The sequence below is a fragment of the Sciurus vulgaris genome (genome assembly GCF_902686455.1).
Source record: "Sciurus vulgaris genome assembly, chromosome: 15".
NCBI lineage: Eukaryota > Metazoa > Chordata > Mammalia > Rodentia > Sciuridae > Sciurus > Sciurus vulgaris.
In genome coordinates, this window is record NC_136476.1 from 72,584,185 (window position 1) to 72,603,234 (window position 19,050).

At 42.9% G+C, this 19,050-nt stretch overlaps 1 protein-coding gene across 1 annotated transcript in view; it reads left to right on the plus strand.

Annotated features, from left to right (window-relative positions):
- PAPPA (pappalysin 1) overlaps positions 1-13,151 on the plus strand; it is a gene marked incomplete at its 5' end in the record, with an annotated part of 230,832 nt that extends 217,681 nt beyond the window's left edge. Inside the window, 2 exons of the mRNA XM_079113401.1 lie at positions 10,865-11,989; positions 12,031-13,151. Of these exons, the coding sequence (XP_078969527.1) occupies positions 10,865-10,972 (108 nt within the window). The 3' untranslated portion in view covers positions 10,973-11,989; positions 12,031-13,151. The remainder of the gene's footprint in view (positions 1-10,864; positions 11,990-12,030) is intronic.
- Positions 13,152-19,050: the final 5,899 nt, after the last annotated feature.

A 19,050-nucleotide genomic window follows, 5' to 3' on the forward strand; every position in this document is an offset into this window, starting at 1 on the left:
CTAAAATATGAAAATAAAATAAAAACTGGAGTTTATTTTGGGTGGGACATCCTGAAATATATTACTCTTTTTACAGTGTGTGTAGTAGGAAGACAAAGTCATGAGATTGAAGTGTAGACTCCAAACTATTATGGTAACTTTGTTTCCAAAGTGTGGGTGTGTGTGTATGTATGTATATTTGAGACTCCAGGGTTCTGAGATCAGCACTACCTCTTTACAAAGCAACCCCTTATTATAAATATAGTTTGAAATTTTTGTCTTAAAAGTTTCTCATCTTCCACTTTAATCTATTCTTTCCATTGGCCAAGGCCGCAGAAGGCTAATGGCCAGCCTTCCTTGCTCCAGCGAGATGAATGTACACTGAGCATCTCTATGGGCCCAGTTCTGAATCAGCTGTGTACACCTGGTGGGTTCCAGACAGACACAGCTGCTGCTTTTGTGAGACTTACTGTCTACAAGGGGGCCTGATATCAAGTAACAAGCTATATGACTATGCATTCATTCACCTTTGTGGAAAAGACAATGAAGGAGAAGTCTGGGACTTTAAGGAGAATAGTGTGAAAGGCAGAGAAAGCTTCCCTAGGAAGTGACATGTACATTGGGACCTGAAAGAGTAGGAGATTTTCTAGTGAAGGTGAACATGTCTCGGGGCAGCAGGGGAGAGCCTTTTAGCATTGCACATGAAGCATGTCTTAGATTTAAGGCTCTCTTGGGGCAGTTTCAACCTTGTTCTAGTTATTTCAGTTGCCCACAGGTGTAGAGGGCTTCTCAGATTTGAGATTCCTGGACATCTGAGTCCTGAAGAAGAAAGGAACCTCAAAATAAAATCACATTTCCAATAATTTAAATTTCCCAGTGTGACTTCTAAATAAACTTCAACGTCTTGAAACTTTTCTCCTTCTTCTTGGACTCAGCTACTCCCTGCAGTAGACTGGTTTATAGGTGATAATAGGCAGAGAAAATCAATAATAACCAATACTATGTGGACTGCCATCTGTGTCAGACACTCTGCTGGACACTTGGACTCCATTATCTTATTTAGTTTTCCATCAACTCTTATAGATCAACAATATTATCTTCATGGCAGACAAATTTGGGCTCAGAATACTTCTGGAACTTTCCCAAGTTCACTTGGCTAAGTGACTGGTGAAGCTCAAATTTGAATGCAGTTTTGACCGACTCACAAGTCCCGCTCTTTCTGCTACACAGGACTGAGTCTCAGAAGTGGAAAGTACATGTGAATAGGACTTTGTCTCTGGTGCACCTGGACATGGCCTCTCCAGTTCTGACTGGAGATGATCCACCCAGACTGCCAGGGAATTTGGATGTGGGTTCCCTCCCCATGGCAAAGAGAAAAGCAGCTTTTCCCAGCAGCAAAGAAAGGGTGGAGGTAGATGAGGCTCCTTCCTTGCCAGTCACCCCTGTTATCCAGACAGCCTGCACAGGAGCTTCCCCTGGGTGTCCACAGGGCAGGAGAAAGTACTGGTGTCTGGCTCCAGCTTCCATGCTAGGAAGGGTGATGGGGGAAGAGAGCACTTTCTTCTCATCCTTCTGCCCTTACCTGTGGGTCCTATTTAACTTCTCCTTGTCCCCTTGGCCCCAGCCCTATATCACAGGAAACTGCCTTCCTCTGAGCATCCAGGCTGGCACTCAGAAACTCACCCATAGGGCAGATAGACTTCACACACCCTCCTAAATGACAAGCATTCCATTAGGGGAGCACCGTGTGCTGATTTGCTAGATCTCTGTGCACATTGTCTCATTGAGACTCCAAAACAGTCTGGCATGTCAGAAAAAAATGAGACTCAGAGAGGTGAAATCATTTGTACAAAGTGACAGAGCTATGTGTGGGATTTAGGATTTCCTAACACCAAACAAATCATAATAGCTAGTATTTATTGAAAGCTTACTCCTTGCCAGGCAGTGTTAAATGCTTTTTCATTTCATTTCATCAGCACAGTAGCCCTGGTGTAGATGTTGTCCTTTTATCCTTCTCTTATAGATGATGAAACTCTCTTCAAAGAGCTAAGGCCACCCAGCCAGTAAAAGTGGAGCTAAGATGCAAATCCTGAGTGTTTAAACCACACAGCACCAGCCCCTAAGCTCTCTGAACATCTCATTACAATGGGCTTAAATCTCATTTGAGCATCTTGCTTCTCCCCTGGTAGGTGAGCTTCTTGAATTGCAGACCGCCTGGAACAAAGTGTTGGTATGAACTCCAGGCCAGGGTTAAACTCTCAGCACCTTCTCCTAGACTTCCTTCTTGCCAGCTTTCTGCCTAAGTCTCTTCCTGGTCCCTAGGGCTGGAGCCTCCCAGTTACTTGGCCTAGCGTGATGTCTGTCTGCTCCCCCCATTCTTCCTGCCCTGTTTGTGCAGACACCAGCTGTTCTCCACATCCGACTGTGGAGTGATTTGGGCCCTGCTGGCAGACAAGAGCAAGACAGTGCAGGAAACCCCGTCTGGCAGGGGTGTCCAATTTCCCACCCAGACACCTGCCTGCAGTGCAAGGCAGACAGGAAGGGGCAGGGCTTAGATTCTTAGAATGTCGGTTTATTATTTTCTTACTGGAGTCTCAAACACAGAGCAGATTTTCTTAACAGTTCTTCCAATGACGTTTCTTCGTAACAACAACAAAACTCAGTTCATTGTTGGAATCATGCTAATTAATCAAGTATTGGTGGTGTGAGGGAGGAAGGGGAAATGTTCTTAACATAGTCAACATACCAAGGCTTTCTAAGGTATGGGGGCCTGGAATACTTGTTGCAGGTGACTGCTAAGGGACTGATTCTGGACTATGTCTAGGGTGTTGGGGTGCTTTAGTCAGCTTTTTCGCTGCTATGGCTGCAAGATCTCACAGAACAATTTTAAAGGAGGAAAAGTATATTTGAGGGCTCACAATTTCAGAGGTCTTAGTCCACAGAAGGCCGGCTCCATTCCTAGGGGCTCGAGGTGAGGCTCAACATGGTGGCAGAAGAGGGTGGCAGAGGGAAGCAGCTCACATCGTGGTGATCAAGAAACGGAGAGGGTTCATCATCAGATACAAATACATATCCGAAGCTACACCCCAATTCCCACCTCCTCCAGCCATACCCTACCACTTCAGTGCCCACTCAATTAACCCCTATTGGGATTAAATCACTGATTGGGTTAAGACTCTCACAGCCCAATCATTTCTCCTCTGAATCTCCTTGCATTGTCTCACATGTGAGCTTTTGGGGGACATCTCACATCCAAACCATAACATGGGGTATGGACCTAGTCCTGTGACTTTTTCACTCTGTGACTGTAGAAAGACCCAACTCGCCTTGAGTTCTTATCTCATAACATTTGGATTAAATTCATGGCTAAGGATTCTTCATGTGACTTCTTGGGTGAGGTGATCAATGAGGGGGAAATTGAAGGCTACTTAGAACTGAGACTATAGAGAAGAAAAGATAATCGCACCAGCACACCTCAGTACAGAATGGCACATCCAGTTCATAACACAAAGTGTAGGACTCCCATGCTAACTTGCCAAATCTGGACACCCTACCAAAGTGAGAACATGATTTATTACGAAAGGACATTGTACTCAACGTCCACCCTATTGGCCTAAGGAGCCTAGTGATTCCGCTAGATGTGGGAAGATAATCCAAATCATTAGATGGAGAGCAGCCTTCTTAGCTGAGTAGACCATGGCCCACATTGACAAAGGGCTGGGGATGGAGATATGCAATCATATGATTTGATCCACCAGCCAGAATAGTCCTTCTGAATCAAGTCAGATCATATCACACCTCTGTGGAGTCATGCAGAGCCTCCCCACTTTACTCAGAAACACACCAGTGATCCCAGTGGCCTACAAAGCCCAGTGTGCTCTGCCCACCATGGCTCAACTCCAGTCCTCTGGGTGCTTGCTGCCCCTTGCACAGCCAGGCACCCTTTACCCTGCAGTCTTTGTCATTGGCTGGTCCCTTGTCTGTGGAGACTCTTCTCCACTCATGACTCACTCACCCACCTCCTCTAAGTCTTTCCTTGTGTGTTATGTTCTCAATGAGCCCCACCCTAACCACGGACCCCATGTCACCCCTAACACCCCCACAGCTATTTGTAAGGCTTCCACTTTTTTCTTCCTTCCCCAACACCATGTTGATGATGTGGCGATAATGATGGTGGTGATGATGTTGATAATGTTGACGTTGATAATAACTTTTTAAGACAAAAAGGTTAGAATCCTTCATAGGATCAAGGTAAAATGTATTTATTATCTGTGATCAGACAACTCATATCCCTATTAATGCTGGAATGAAATTTTCATGAGGACAAGATGAGGACAAGAAAGTACATCTCTTTTGCTCACTGATGTATTCCAAGTTTGATTGTGTGTCACTATTTCCTGTCCCATAGGTAGGTGCTCAGTGCCCATAAATAAACCCTTGTTGAGTCGGGTGAAGTGAGGTAGCCCCTGATCTGTGCTCAATGCTGTGTAGGTCATGGTCTGGTCCCAGCTATGCTGAGTTTATGTTGTGGATGAGCAGCTGGACGTTTGGAGTGTATGAATGGAGACACAGCAAATGAGGAGGGTCAACAGAGCAACACCAAACTAAGTTACAACCTCTCCAGAAGGTCTTGTCCAGGTGAGGGGAGTAGGGAAGGAGCAGAGATGGGGCACAAGAAAGGAGAGTGTTTCTGGTAAAGGGAATAGTCTGCGCCAGGGCCCAGGTATCAGCCCCAAGAATATTAGTCCCAAGAATGGCTACAGCATTGGACACAGGGAAGGGGTGAGAGGTGAACCTTGAAGGATAATCAAGGATTTTTGTACTTTAACTAGGGAGTCTGGACTTTCTCAAAAAAAAAAAAAAACAATAGGGACATTTACAGACTATTTTAAGCACAGAATCAGTCTAGAGGATCCCAGAAGGCTTCCTGGGAGAGGAAGTAGATTCGTTCAACTTGGAGGATTAGTGAACGGTACAGGCAGATAGTTCAGCAGACTAGACTAACTCCTCCATGCACAACAATCACTGACCTCAGAAATGCTATAGCTCCCTCCCTCTTAGGGTGTAGCTCTGTTTTTTATATGTATGAAGAAGACATCCATCTTTAGCATTATCCTATGAGAGAATCCACCCTTTTATCTTGATAAAGTTATCATCACCATAACCATTATCAACATAACCACCACCACCACAGTTAACCCCATTGTCAATACCACCATCACCATCAATGCCACCACCATCACCACCTCCGTAACCATCAACAACACACCACCACCATCAACACCAACATCACCACCCTCACTATCACCATCACAATCAGCATCACCATGACCTTTATGACCACCACCACTACCACCACATCATTGTATTTATTGGATATATATTTTCTGGCATACACTGTCCTGAGTGCTCTAGGTGAATTTTGTACTTTATGCAAAACAATGCTACATGATAGGACTCTTATTACCTCCATTTTGCAGACAGAGAAACTAGAATCTGGAAAGGGAAGTAACTTGGGTGGTAGCATTGGTAGCATATGTTAAGTTAATAACAAGGCAAGGAGTCAAACCTGTCTCCTTCTCATCTGGGCCACTTTTCTCCTCTTCACCCATGTGTTGCTCCACTTTATCCTCATTCCTCCACACGAACACTTTACCCATAGGCAGACAAGCCACTGTGCTTACTAATTGCACCATGCCCTAAGCCAGACACCATATCCACCCTATCCAAGAAACTCATAGACAGTCTTTGTACTTCACGTCTTCATCTACGTGACCTCCATAAGTTTCTGTGTGCTGTGGAGACCCTGAGATGCAGGCAGTGAAGTGATTTACCCAAGTACCACAGCCAGCAAGTGGCAGAACGAAAGCTTTCTGACCATCAGCACAGGATGCCTCCTGTTTCCCAGAACACACACACCCTTCTGTGCTTGGTACCTCCCTGTTGAGTCTGAGTCAGAATCCAGCCCCTACCTGTCTCCAAGTCCCAGACAAGACTTGCAGTCAGCCTTGTGGTGCATTTGTCTAAGCTGCATTCCTGAACCACTCACACATGGAGGGAGGTGTTAACCTGGACAGCTCACCCCAAGGGAGAAACCCATGTGCCTGTACACCATCTCTAGCCCAGAGGAAAACAGGACAGAATTCTGACCTTGAGTAACTGACCTGGGCTTGTTAACAGAGCCCAGAGTGAGTGGCCAAGCCATTTATGGGACAGCCTGGCCACACAGTGCTGGGAATCTCCAAATGTAAACTAGTCACAGTGGAGTTCAGACTCTCTGTGGTAAGTGTTCATGGGAGGCCATCTGGAGGACTAGGTGGGAAGCCCTTTGGGTAGTCAGGGAATCAGGCTCCAAACTCTAACTTCAGCAGGATGTGATCTTCTCTGTATGCCTTGTTTCTTCCTCTGTGGAGAGAAGATCCTGACTCTTGCTTTCCTGCTTCTGGGGGATGGTACAGAGGAGTGATCACACACATGGATGCAGATTCCGGGCCCGTCAGTCGGCTCACCTCTTTGCATCTTGGTTCCTCTAAGATGTAAAACACAGATGGTAAGAATACCTGCCTTATTGGGATTGCTGGGAAGAGTAAATGAGATAATGCACATTTTGCTTAGCGCAGTGCCAGGCACATCATAAGGGACAAAGGTTGTTGGCTATTAAGACAGGTTGTGAGGAAAAGGCCTTCTTTTCATTCTCACTTGCTGAAAAGTTTTGTGATTGAAATGGGATTTAGAATCCTGCACCATCAACTTACTGACTGGTGCTGAGGCTCAAGGCAAGTTGTAAAAATATCCTGAAGCCCAGATTTCCAGGCCTTCAAAATGTCTTGCTAATCCTGATAGCCTCCCCATGCTTGTGCGGTCAGTGAGCTGGTATATGGAAGTCACCTGGCCTTCGGAAGGCCCCAAGAATTGCTAGTTTGTGTTCATGGTTCGACCTGCACAAACAGGCTTCCCAAAGTCTCTTCTCCACCAACCTAGGGAATCTCCACCCTTCTCCTTGCAACTTTAGACCCTCCATCAGGGATAAACCTTGTGACAAGAGACAGCCCAAGCCAGGCTGTGAATGAACAAGGGGAAAGAATGAGGCACCATGTGTTTCCTCCACATGGGACACTCTGAGAGCTAGAGGTGACATGATATCACTGTCTTCTTAACAGAACATGTTGAGACCTCGATGAGGACCTCAGTCTTATAGATGGGGAGACTGAGGTCTTCAGGTTGCCATATGACTAGCTGAAAGTCATATGGTCCCTATGTAGAGACTACTAATGAATTCCAAACTACTAGCCGGTGCTCACTAAATACAGCTCCACTTAAAGCATATAGAATAAACAAGGAGACTCTGGATCTACCTCCTCAGGCCAAAGCTTTTAGACTTTATCATAGTCTAATTGGGTTTCCCTCTGAGAAACTAAATGGCAGCAGGGCCTTGCCAGCCAATGATTTTGAAGAACTGGGGAAGGCAGAAACAGGAATAGACAATAGGGTTTGCAGGTAAAGCCCACATTTCTAATTCCTTTGTGTCCAGGACTTGGCCTTCTACCTTTCTACTGAGAAGGATTTTCAGCCAGTTGGAAACTTAGAGACACCGAAGTAAATTCTCATTACACAAGTAGGAAAACTGAAGCCCAGAGAAGTAAGTTGTATGGAGTTACACAGTAAGTGAGTACAAGAGCAGGGGCTTCCTGACTAGTATTTTGTTGGAATGTTCATGCATTCATTTGATCTTACCTCAGTGGGTCCACTGGATGATCTTATGTGGTAGACTGACTTCCACAATAGCCCCAGCCCCTGTCAAGTCTGAGCTGGCATACAAGTGAAGAAGCCACTCAGTACAAGAAGAGTGTAAAGATAGGGTGCTGTGATTTAGTGTGAAGGCCATGGTGCCATCTTTGGTCAGACCAGTGAGATGCTCACGATAAGACAAGGAGAATGAAAAGGAGCTGGCTGAGGAAGCACAGGCATGGCAGAAGAGTGCAGATGGCTGAAGACTTCAAAGTAAGAAAACATTTGGAGTACTCGAGGAACCTATGAATAAATAGCAAAACCCAGAGAATGAGGGGAAAAAGGAACCAGGTGAGGTATGAGAATTGGGTAGAGATCAGATGATGCAAGGCCTTAAACTTGTGGTGAAGACTTTGGGTTTTATTATAAGAGGCAGAATTTTTTGAACATTTGCTGGTGTGAGATGCAGATATGATACTGTTTTTAATGGATCCTCTTCAATAGGGAAGAGTTACAGTGAAGACATTAGAGGTAACTGGATCATTCTAGTGATAGAATGTGAGCAAGGGCAGGAGAAGGGGATGCAAAAAGGGATGGGTGAGCTGAGGATAGAGAGAGGGACATGTCACGGAGGTGGGAGAGGGACAAGGGGACAGTGGGGAGGGAAGATGCTGAGATACGAGTCCTGAGAAATTCAACTCAGCACATATGGATCTGGCATTGAGCATCTCCCATGTGTTGGGCCATGTGCTGGGGCTTCTGCATGTTTCTTCTTGTTTTATTCTCACAACTATATGAAATATGGTGCTTTTAAAAAATTGCCCTTTTATAAATGTAGAAACTCACAGTCATGGCAGTGAAGGAATTCTCCCCAAATCGCTCAGCAAGTGTGAGGCAAGTGGACTTCAGTTCAGGCCTCTGGGTCACCAGGGTGGTACTCTTCATATGCTAGCTCGGTCAATGGAATTTGACACGGCTCTGCCCTCAGTTTCCCCACATGGACCTAAAGAGTTTTCTCTCACTCTCTTTTCCAGCTCAAAGATACTGTGCTGTTTTTGAAAGTTCAAAGGTTGTGGGAAAATAATTCTAGAACTTGTGGAAGAACATTGTAGATTCTAGATGGAATACTCCAGAATAATTCCCCAAAGTCATGGAAGTTGGAAGATAAATGTCCTGAATTGGGAATTGTGAGCAGTAAAAGAGAATCAGGCACCTACTAATTTAAATTGAAAAGAGAAACAAAGAGTAACATAGACATCCAGTACAAAGAGAGAGTCAGGGGGAGAGGGAGAAAGGAATGGAAATCCATTCACTCTGTGGCTTAGGCTTTGAGAAAACAAGAATGAATAAGACACGGTTCCTGCCTCAGTAGCCACAAAATCTGTGGGAGGATAGATCTGAGAGAAAGAGGGGGGGAGGGGAGGTTCTATGTAAATATATATTTGTAAATGTCACACACATGTATATGTGAACACTTGGTCTATGTTAAGCACTGTACTAGGTGTTTTTGTGTGTTATTTTGCATACCCCTGTCGTGGTGTTAGAAGGTATGTGTGCATACCTTCATTGTTCCTGTTTAATGAATGCATTTTCTGAGGCTCAGAGAATTATCACATGCCCAAGGTCACAACTTCAGTAGATAAAAGAGCTGGGCTTTAGATCTAAATCTTACTGATGTTCAGTCCTGCATTTCAAATCATTGCAAAATTTTAGGACGGGGAGAGGTGAGGAGCCAAAAGGGTGTAGAGAAAGAAGGAAGAAAAAAGGAGATTGAGAGCAAGAGCAAGAACAAGAGCGAGAGAAAATCAGGGAGGGCAAAGAGAAAGAAGAAAAAGGAGCTACATATAGAGAATGAGTCCATAAGTGCATGAGAACGAGAAGGAGAAACAAAGATGCTCTCAGAGACTGTGAGCACTTGAGACCCTGCCCAGGCAGGAGGCGAATGAGGTCATTAAATCCATCTGCGCAGATGGGGACCCTCTGGGGAAAGTTATAAGCAAATGTCATGATGCAATGAGGTGAAATCGACTTGCGTTGGTTCAGGCTGCGACTCCAGCAGGGGCTGCGCTGCTCTCTTTGGAAAGATAGATCATGTGCTGGGTGGGGAAGACGCTCTCTGTTGGGCTCTTCCTTTCAGTTTCTAGGAAGGCAACCTGGCCCAAGGTCACAGAGCACATAAGGGAGAGACTAGGAACCAGAACACAGGCCTCTTGCTTTTTCTCACGCTAAACCTGCTTCAGAGGTCCTTGAAATAAATTTTGCTCAAACGTATTTGAATGTGAATTATGTTCTGTTCAGGATTTCAGCCTAGGCCCAGCTACCCATGTAGGCATCAGGCATTAGTTAGGCTTTCTTCTTCATCATCATTTGTTTTTAAACCAGAGATTGAACTCAGGGCACTTTACCAGCCCAGTTTTTTTTTTTATTTTTGATTGTGAGATAGCATCCCACTAAATTGCTTAGGGCCTCACCCATTTGCTGAGGCTGGCTTTAGAATTTGCAGTCCTCCTGCCTCAGCCTCCCAGGTGTGCGTCACCGCACCTGACTAGTTGTTTTCTTAAAAGACAGTTCCACATCCTTTATTTCCCTTGATCAAGATAATCCTACACATTAGATATTCCCTGGTGCAATTATATTAACCACTGTTGGGCTGGTACATTAGTGCATTGCAATTTTCTGAACATGATTTCACTCAGCCCTTTCAGTTGACAGTTGGAGCTTACTATACTAGCTCTGCACATAGGAACCTGACTCTCAGAAGTGGCTTGTTTTTCTTTAAGTACCAGACAGATCTCTTATTACGTTGGGTGAATGTCTGTCCCTTTCTCAGCCTCAGTTCTTCATCAATGAAAGGGTGACTGTTGTTTGATCCTTTCTTAGAGAGTCGTAAAAAAGAGTTAGTATTTTCTTGTCTGCAAAGTGTTCAACACCTTGCCTGTTATAACAGGCGCTTCTGCAAAGGGAACCTGCTATGATAATGACCTTGGTGCTACTGATAAAAGTGATTGCAGTGCTAGTAAGAAGCAGAACCATGACACATCTTGGATCTCCTGCTCCTCAAATTCAGTGGTGGTCCTCCTGCCCTGCACTGCCTCTCGGATAATTACTGCCTTAGACCTCACCACCTAATTCACTCCTTCTCTCTTTCCCTCTGCAGGTCACCCCTTTCCCTATGTCCTGTGACCTACAAGGTGACTGTGCTTGTCGGGACCCTGAAGCCCAAGAACACAGCCGGAAAGACCTCCGGGGATACAGCCATGGCTAAGGAAGGACGAGGAGTTTTCAAAGAATTCCCAACGCCAGGACCTACATCCCTTTGGTATTGTTTTCACAGTCCGCTGCTCAATGGAATGGCCTCTCCACGCCAGGGATCCTTAGCACCCAACCGGTCTGCCTTTAATTTCACCCAGGAAGGACTCAGAGTGTGGCGAATGAAACAAATCTCGCCATGTTGAATGATGGAATGGAATCCCATCCCAAAATCTGAGCTGGATTGCATATGCAGTGTGCAGTCCCAGAGCCTCCTAAAATTCTAACCATTTGTCACATGGCCACAGCAAAAACATGTTCTGTATCTAGGAGTATGCACATCTGTGGTTAGTACACATGCATGCATACACACCCATACAAACATCTGTGTGAGGGCAGTTCTGGAGACTGAGCAGAAAGAGACTGGAACAAACTCAGTCTTTCCTTTCCCAAGCTCCTAGCCAACACTATTCTTGGGAAAAAGAGAGTTACAGAAACTGCTAAGACCAAGTACTGAGATGCCAAGACAGCTCACACCCCGGGGCTCGGAATGTGTACCACATGCACAATTGTGCAGTCCTTTGGGATTGGAAGTGAAATGTTCTGTGATCACTGACCTTCTAGGGAACTAGGGCCTAGGAAGAGGTAAAGATTCCAAGGTATGCAAAGCCCCCCCCCAATTCTTCTGCTGCCATGGGGATTTTACCCCAACTCAAGGGTTCGAGGCCAAGCTGGAAATGGCTTAGGGCTGCAAAGTCAAGGTATTATACCAGCCCCCCGCTTGAGGCTTGAGGTCATATAAGATCCCTCCACATCCCACCTGTTACCCAGATCTTGCCTTGGGACCACATTTGCTGCTACTTTTCCTGCTGCTCTATCTTATACATTAAGTACCCCAAGATGGTAGAACTAGGTTAGGAAAAACCCCACACAACCAAACAGTCTGCCTTAAAAATGACCCTTATTTTCCCACAGTTCCTCACTTAGCCCTTCTACAAAAGAACAAAACCCTCATGGGCTCACATGGTGAGAAGTTAGGGACCCCATGGCTGGACTTCTCATCCTGGAAGGGAGCCGAGGGACCTCAGATGCTGGAGCCCTCTTTGAAAATCCAGAATGTCTAAGCCAGTGTTAGATTTTGTGATCAAGTGGAACAGTGTTAAACTTCTGGGATGTGGGAGTCATCCAGGGACTAGGAATTGTCAGTACTGTTCGGTTCTTAGGTCTCTCCTTGTCTTCCTAGCCCTTCAGGCTAGAGTCAGCATCGGTCCTGAGACCCTACTGTTGTTCTGAGTAGACAGAATTCTGGAACAGAGAATCACCTTGGATGTGATCAGTGGACTGTGTTCTACAGGGCAATCAGAGCGAAGCTCAAAAGATCACAGCCTCAGCACCCAGTGTGATCATCAGGTTTTCTATATAATTTTCCAGCCATCAGGACTCCTTCCCAAACCTGTGAGTGGACAACCCTTCCCTCTGTTCCATGTTCAGCTTCCAAAAGTTAAGAGGAAGTCAGCCAATTGAACATGGAAGTCCCCACCTCTCTTAGGGCCTCTTTGCCTCTTTCCAGTCAGTTACCTGTCCATGCCCTTTGAATTAGTTTGGGAAGATACTCCTACAGGATGGAGAAATGGAGACAGTGGTTAAATCTAAAATATTTTCTGAGACCTGGAACTGGGAAGTAAGGAGATGGGGGCGTTTAAACTGATTATATCACATAGAGATTACGTGAATCAAGTGACCTCAAGTCTAGTGAAGACAACCAACAAAAGCAAGGTCTAGGACAACACCGGGCATATGTGCGGCCCCTCCTAATTCCTGCTTCCGAGGCAGGTATTATTAATCCATTTTGTCCCCTTTTCCTATTGGGACCAAAAATAACTTCGGAAACTCTTATTTTATCACTCCCAACAGCAATTACCTGCTGATTAAGAACACTTGAAAAGGCATCTAGTGGCCATCTGTAGTCTGTTATATTAAGAAACATATCTAGGTGCTTTTTGCACAGGTGCCCACAGATGCAGTGTGGAGTTTTTTACGAACTCTGAGAATGAATTCCAGAATGGAGAGGCTGCCACCACTGTGCAAGCCAAGCTCGAATCCTTTATATGTCCTCCTTTTAAAACCATATCGTCACATTTATATTGAGGAATTTTTTAATTACCAGGGCCAATCCTTAGCAAAAAAAAACAAAAGCCAAAAAAAAAAAAACAAAAAACCCAAAATAGTAATAATAAGAAGAAGAATACTAGAAGAGTTGGCCTTACTCTGTACCTGCTCCTTATCTTAGAACTCTTGTCAACTCCTAGGGCCCCTCTCTTGCCCCAGCTGAGTTAGCAAACTGAGGTGTTCGTTTAGAAGGTCTGAGCTAAGAAAGGTAATAGGGCCAGCCCTTCCAGAGGCTAAATTCCACCCATAAGTAATAGAAAAAACTCTGAAAACCCAAAATGGCATTACTAATGATGGGACTACGGGAACCGTGGAGCAACCTCACCAGCTTCCCTGTGCCAGTCCTCGTCTGATTTCTACCTTCACTCTCACTGTCGTCCAACTGAGCAAAGATTCCCAGAAGCTGGCTTCTGTCCTCAAATCCTCACATTCACTTGAGTCCTCTGGGTAAAGACCCACCCAGACTCCTCCTTACCATCATTCAAACTCGTTCTTTGCAGAGTACATTAGGCAAAAGAGGCTGCTCGATTGGTGACCAGCCACATGCACACATGGAATGTGTAATTAGACTCTTCTCCAACCTTCCTGGAGGCATTGGCTCTTTTGGTGCAACACAGTGCACTGATTCCCAGTTCCATTTTCTCCCTGGGAATCAACTCCTTGTCACGTCCCTTTAGTCATCTGCTTGGGACAATGGAGTACTCGTGAGGAGGTAACTCTGAGGCACTGTTACATATCCACAGTCCAGGGGCCCTAAAACACTTAGGAGTTCTGCATCCAAAGAAGTATTAGCCTGTTAGCAGCAAGAAAGAGAAGGTGAGGGGGACAGTTCTCTAAGCCTGTCCTGGGAAATCTTTCCAAGCCACACCTTAACTGCTTACCCAGAGGACTTGTGTTATCCCCAAATTCTGTGCCAACAATCTCATAGGGAATCCAGTCCTCGGAAGTCAGTTTGGGTTGGTGAGTGGGGTGGAAAGGAAGGGAGAGATTAACGTCAATAGCAGACCTTTGGAGACGGAGGGTATCAGCTGCTACTTTTGGCTTCAGCACATTGGGTCACTGCTTAAATAGTACTCTTGGTCTTATTCCCACCTTGGCCAATGCTTAAATGTTATTTGTTGAAAATAATTCTTTGAGACAGATTTCAGCTACCTCCCTTCCAGGTTTGATTTAACTTGGTTGTAACTGTCAATTTGTTATAGGTCTTACCTGTGTTTAAAAAGAAATAAAGAAAAAAAAGAAAGAAAGTAAGTAAGTAAGAGGAAGGAAGGAAGGAAGGAAGGACGGAAAGAAGGAATGGGGGGAGGGAGGGAGGGAGAAAGGGAAGGAAAGAAACTATAAAGTCAGGTTAACAGTTTTGAGGTTTTGTGTTTTTTGTTTTTTCTGGAACTACTTCAAGTGAGAAAATATATAGAAATAATTGATGGCGACAGAGCTGTACAGTTAGAAATTAATAGAAAACAATTACATTAAAAGGAAATAAAATGCATGATTAACAACTAAGAATAAAACCCGATTTTTATGTTTCTTAAAGGAATTTGTTTATTCTACAGACTGAGTAGTTAGATGCAGCATAAAGATTTCCCTAGAAGACAGAGAGTGGGATTTTATAACACTGTTACTTTCTGTACATTGTGGTAGGTCCAGAAAATATGGCATTTCCCCCTTGGTGTGCTGTGGTTGTTGGCGGAAGTTCTTCCTGTTGTTGGGTGCTGTCGGGGTAGCAGAGTATGGGGAGGGCTTTGACTGGTTTTACCCAATGTCAAGGAGACGTACCGTGTCGTTCTGCTTTTCGTGGTATGAGGTGTTGATGTTCACCAGTACAGCACTGGGCTTTCTGAAGACTACACTCAGGAGCACACTGCACAGGCCCGTTTCCTAAACAGCTGCTACGTGACCAGACAGGTAATTCCAATGTGTTTTGAGAAACAAAATAAACCAAGTAAACAACAAACGTAAAAGCTAAATAGCAGATGAATAAAAAGCCTCTGTGTAATTTATTCAAATTTTGCCAAATTGCTACCAATTGTTTGCTACCAATTGAAGAGCAATATATTCATAGCCAAGAGAGGAGTGAGGTCCCTACCCTAGGGAACCTAGACTTCTTGACTCCAGGTAGCAGTTTTTTCAGTGATCTTGAACAAGTTATTGAATCGCCTCTACATTTTCCTCAGTTTCTCTAGCTGCAAAATGGGGATAATACTACTTACCTACCTCACAGTGGGAGGTCAGAGGATTGTGAGGCCCTGAGGTTTTAAATGGGCTGTGGCAATCTGTGAGGACCAAGTTTGACACAAAGTCCATGGGTTAATTTTCAATGCAAGGGGTTCATTGGCCTTTTCAGAAAGATAGGGAGTGCTTTCGATATTTTAAGGCATAAAGCTGAACCTCCTGGATTATTGTCCCCCTTAAGAGAGAGACTTGTATTGGGGAATACTTTACTTTTTAGATAAATTCATTTCCCCCCTTATTTTGACCTTTACCAGTTCAATGATTTGATTACAAGCCAGTTCCTTCCTACAGAGTAAAAGTCAGTTTACTATTTAAGACTTCTGGGCCATTTCCCTCTTAGAGAGGAAGGGAGTCTCTGCAGCCTCTTCCTCGGCAGACTCCTCACTTCTCACACTTAAGTTTCCACATTGAGTGTTCCATTAAAAAAAGATACGGCATTCTGAGTGCAAACAACTCGGGCTTCTTAAACTACACACCAGCAGTCAGTGAGAGGAGCTTCGAACAATTACTGAGTTGCTTTCTTGGGTCTCTATAATCAATAACTGTCTGCAGATATCTATCTATATAAAGATATTATATATAAATATAAATTTACATATATATGCACATGTATATATAGTTGTACATATATGTGTGTGTATATATATACTTAAATGTAATATTTACAAAATAAAACTGTGATCTCGTCTAGAGAAAATGTATTCATATTACAAACTGCTCTTCCATATTTATGTATCATATTATACCTTTTTATTATTGTTATAATTATTATGGGTATTTCTAATTATTATGATGTTGAAATCTGGCACCTTCCGGAAGCTACCAAAAACTGACTCCATTGAAGTGCTTAAAATCTGTTCTCATGAGAATTCTACTGGCCTACTGTAAAAGAAAAGAAAGAAAGAAAAAAAAAAAAAAAAGAAATAATCTAAACACCAAAAACTAAACACAATTCCAATCCTTTTTCTGTACCTCACGCGCATAAATTTGCTGCTCCTATTTTGGGTTTTATTTTTTTCCTGTTTATGTGTTTTTATGGATCTAAGTTAAGTCTTTCAGCAATATAAAAATGTAAATAGTAAACTTTATTTATTAAGAATGTCATCTTTTTTAATTTATATTTACACAATTGTTCATCTAATTTATTTTTTTCTATACGGTTTTAAATACTCAGACATATTTTGCTGTTCATGATATTTTTTATCCTGTTCTCATGAATTTGTTTTTCCATACTGTTTTCTCTGGTCTCAATTACAGGTTGGATCTCACAAAAAATAATAATAATAATAATGTCAAAGACAGAAATATTTTGCCACTGTTGATTACTATACTTTAAAGTTCTATATTATGAAAATATATAATAGCTTGTATGCTTCAATGTGTGGTTGTGTGGTTTTTGTTGTGGAATTTTAAAGGACCGTCATACACACTCACACGTGTGTATACACACACACACACACACACACACACACACTAATGTAGGAGGGGAGGGGGAACCCAGGGCCTGGAATTAGAAAATCAATGATAGTTTGAAACTGAATCTAATTTACACCCCAATCCTCCACATAATTCCTGAAAAGGAATTTTACATTTTACATGTACAAAAAATTAGAAAACAGTTTTACATAGTATAAGAAAGTTCCACTTCTCGGGGATTCACTTCTAGTTATATCTTGTATTTTATTCAACAGTATATTCCAGTGTATTCTTTATTTTTTATTTTTTAGATGTTGATAGAACTTTATTTATTTATTTATTTATATGTGGTGCTAAGAATTGAACCTAGTGCCTCGCACATGCTAGGCAAGTGCTCTAACACTGAGCCACAACCCCTGTCCTATTCTTTATTTATTTTTTTTTAAATTGAAATCTACTCATCCAGTTCAGCAAATGAGCCTGCAGTCCAAACTGAACCCGTTGCTGCTTTCTATCTATCTATCTGTCTATCTTGTTGCTCATTTTGTCATCACTCAAGTCACTATGTGATCTTTGGAAAGTCATCAAATTGCTTAAGATTTTGTTTTTATCTGTGAAATGAAAATAATAAAAGTACCCATCTCGTAAGGCTTTTACTGAAATTAAAATAAGATCAATATGCAAGTGATTAGAATGATACTGGGACAGATTGTGTTAGCTCTTACTGTGACTATCATGAGAGCAAGCTGCCTCCAACAAGTATTAACAAAAGGGGAATTTTATTTTAAAATAATAAAAACAGGATGTACTAAAGCATCTACATCCTGGTACAGGTGTTTCTATGGCATGAATTTATAGGTAGTGTGCATGGAGCTGTTGGCTGGCAGTATACCCTAAGCCAGGTCAAAATATCTATTTGCTGATTCTTGAATTTTTTGCATTTCGCAGAAAGGCGTTTGGGGAGCATCAGTGAGAATCACATACAAGAGCGAGGTAAAAGTTAACTATCCACAATGCATTTTATCACATCTTTTAAAACAATTCTCTGAAAGACATAATAATTGACACCAGAAATCAATCAATCAATCAATAAAAATCAATTGCTAAATTTTCAAGGTAACTAATTATTTTCAGAGTAAGACAAGTGACTAAAAAATCAATTCACTGTGAGGATTAAGACAAATTTTATAGAACAGGTTCATGAAAAGAGAAACATTTTCCAAATAGAAATATTAAGAGAGAGAGTATTAATTGGCTTTTTATCCTCCTTGGTTTAATCCGCGGAGACAGAACAGCACAAGGGCAGAGAGCTTTCTCTTAGAAGATGTAAGCTCTAAGGTAGTGTCTTCTGGTCAATCTCTCCACATCTTCATTTCAGTGTGGCGACCAGAACCTCAGAAAAAAGCGGACCCTCACTCAGCCTTCAACCCAGGAGCCTTGCTCTTTTGACTACATGTTTTAAATTCTAAAGGAATGAGGTTTGGGATTAAAAAAAAAAAAAAAAAAAAAAATCCTACCTATAAGGATAAGCAATCAGAATAAGTTCATGGACCCCTCCGCCCTGTGACCTTGAGCAAGTCACTCACCATTGCCAAGGCAAAAGGACTTGGCAGTGAGAAAAAGCAGGTGCTATTTCTGAGCAATGGGGTGCATCATCTTTGGAAAGAAAAAAAAGGACACTCTCAAGGAACTGAGGGAAAAAAGGGGAGGGCTGATGTGCTCAGACAGTTGAGAGGGTGATATGGTCCAAGAGAACCGAGAGGTTATCATGAGCCACACTAAGGGCCCTAGGGATTTCAGACTTTATCTTGACAACAAGATGGAACCATTGAAGGGTGTGTAGAAACTTACAGAATCAGATTCGTGGTTGAGAAAGACCCCCTTCCATGGGTACAAAGGAGAACATGGAGGAGTTCAGAGCAGATGCATATGAAGAGTTAAGAGGACATTGTGTAATCCAGGAAAGAAATGATGGTTGTTTAGATGAAAGTGGTAGAAGTGGGTGAGCAGAAGACTCTTTTTTCCTAATATGCAAGGAGACTCTTTAGAGTCTCTAACATTCTACAATTCTGGAAACTTCTTGAATGCCACTGCCATACACTGATTTTCATTCCTTTTTTTAATTAACAGATTTTATTTTTAAGAAAAATTTTAGGTTTGCAGGGAAAAAAATAGAGTACCTATTAGGTTTCTTTTTAAATAATAAAATCTGAGATCAAGAAAACAGCTATTTTCTTGGACCAGCTCAGAAACTGAGATCAAGTGATCAGGCTTGTA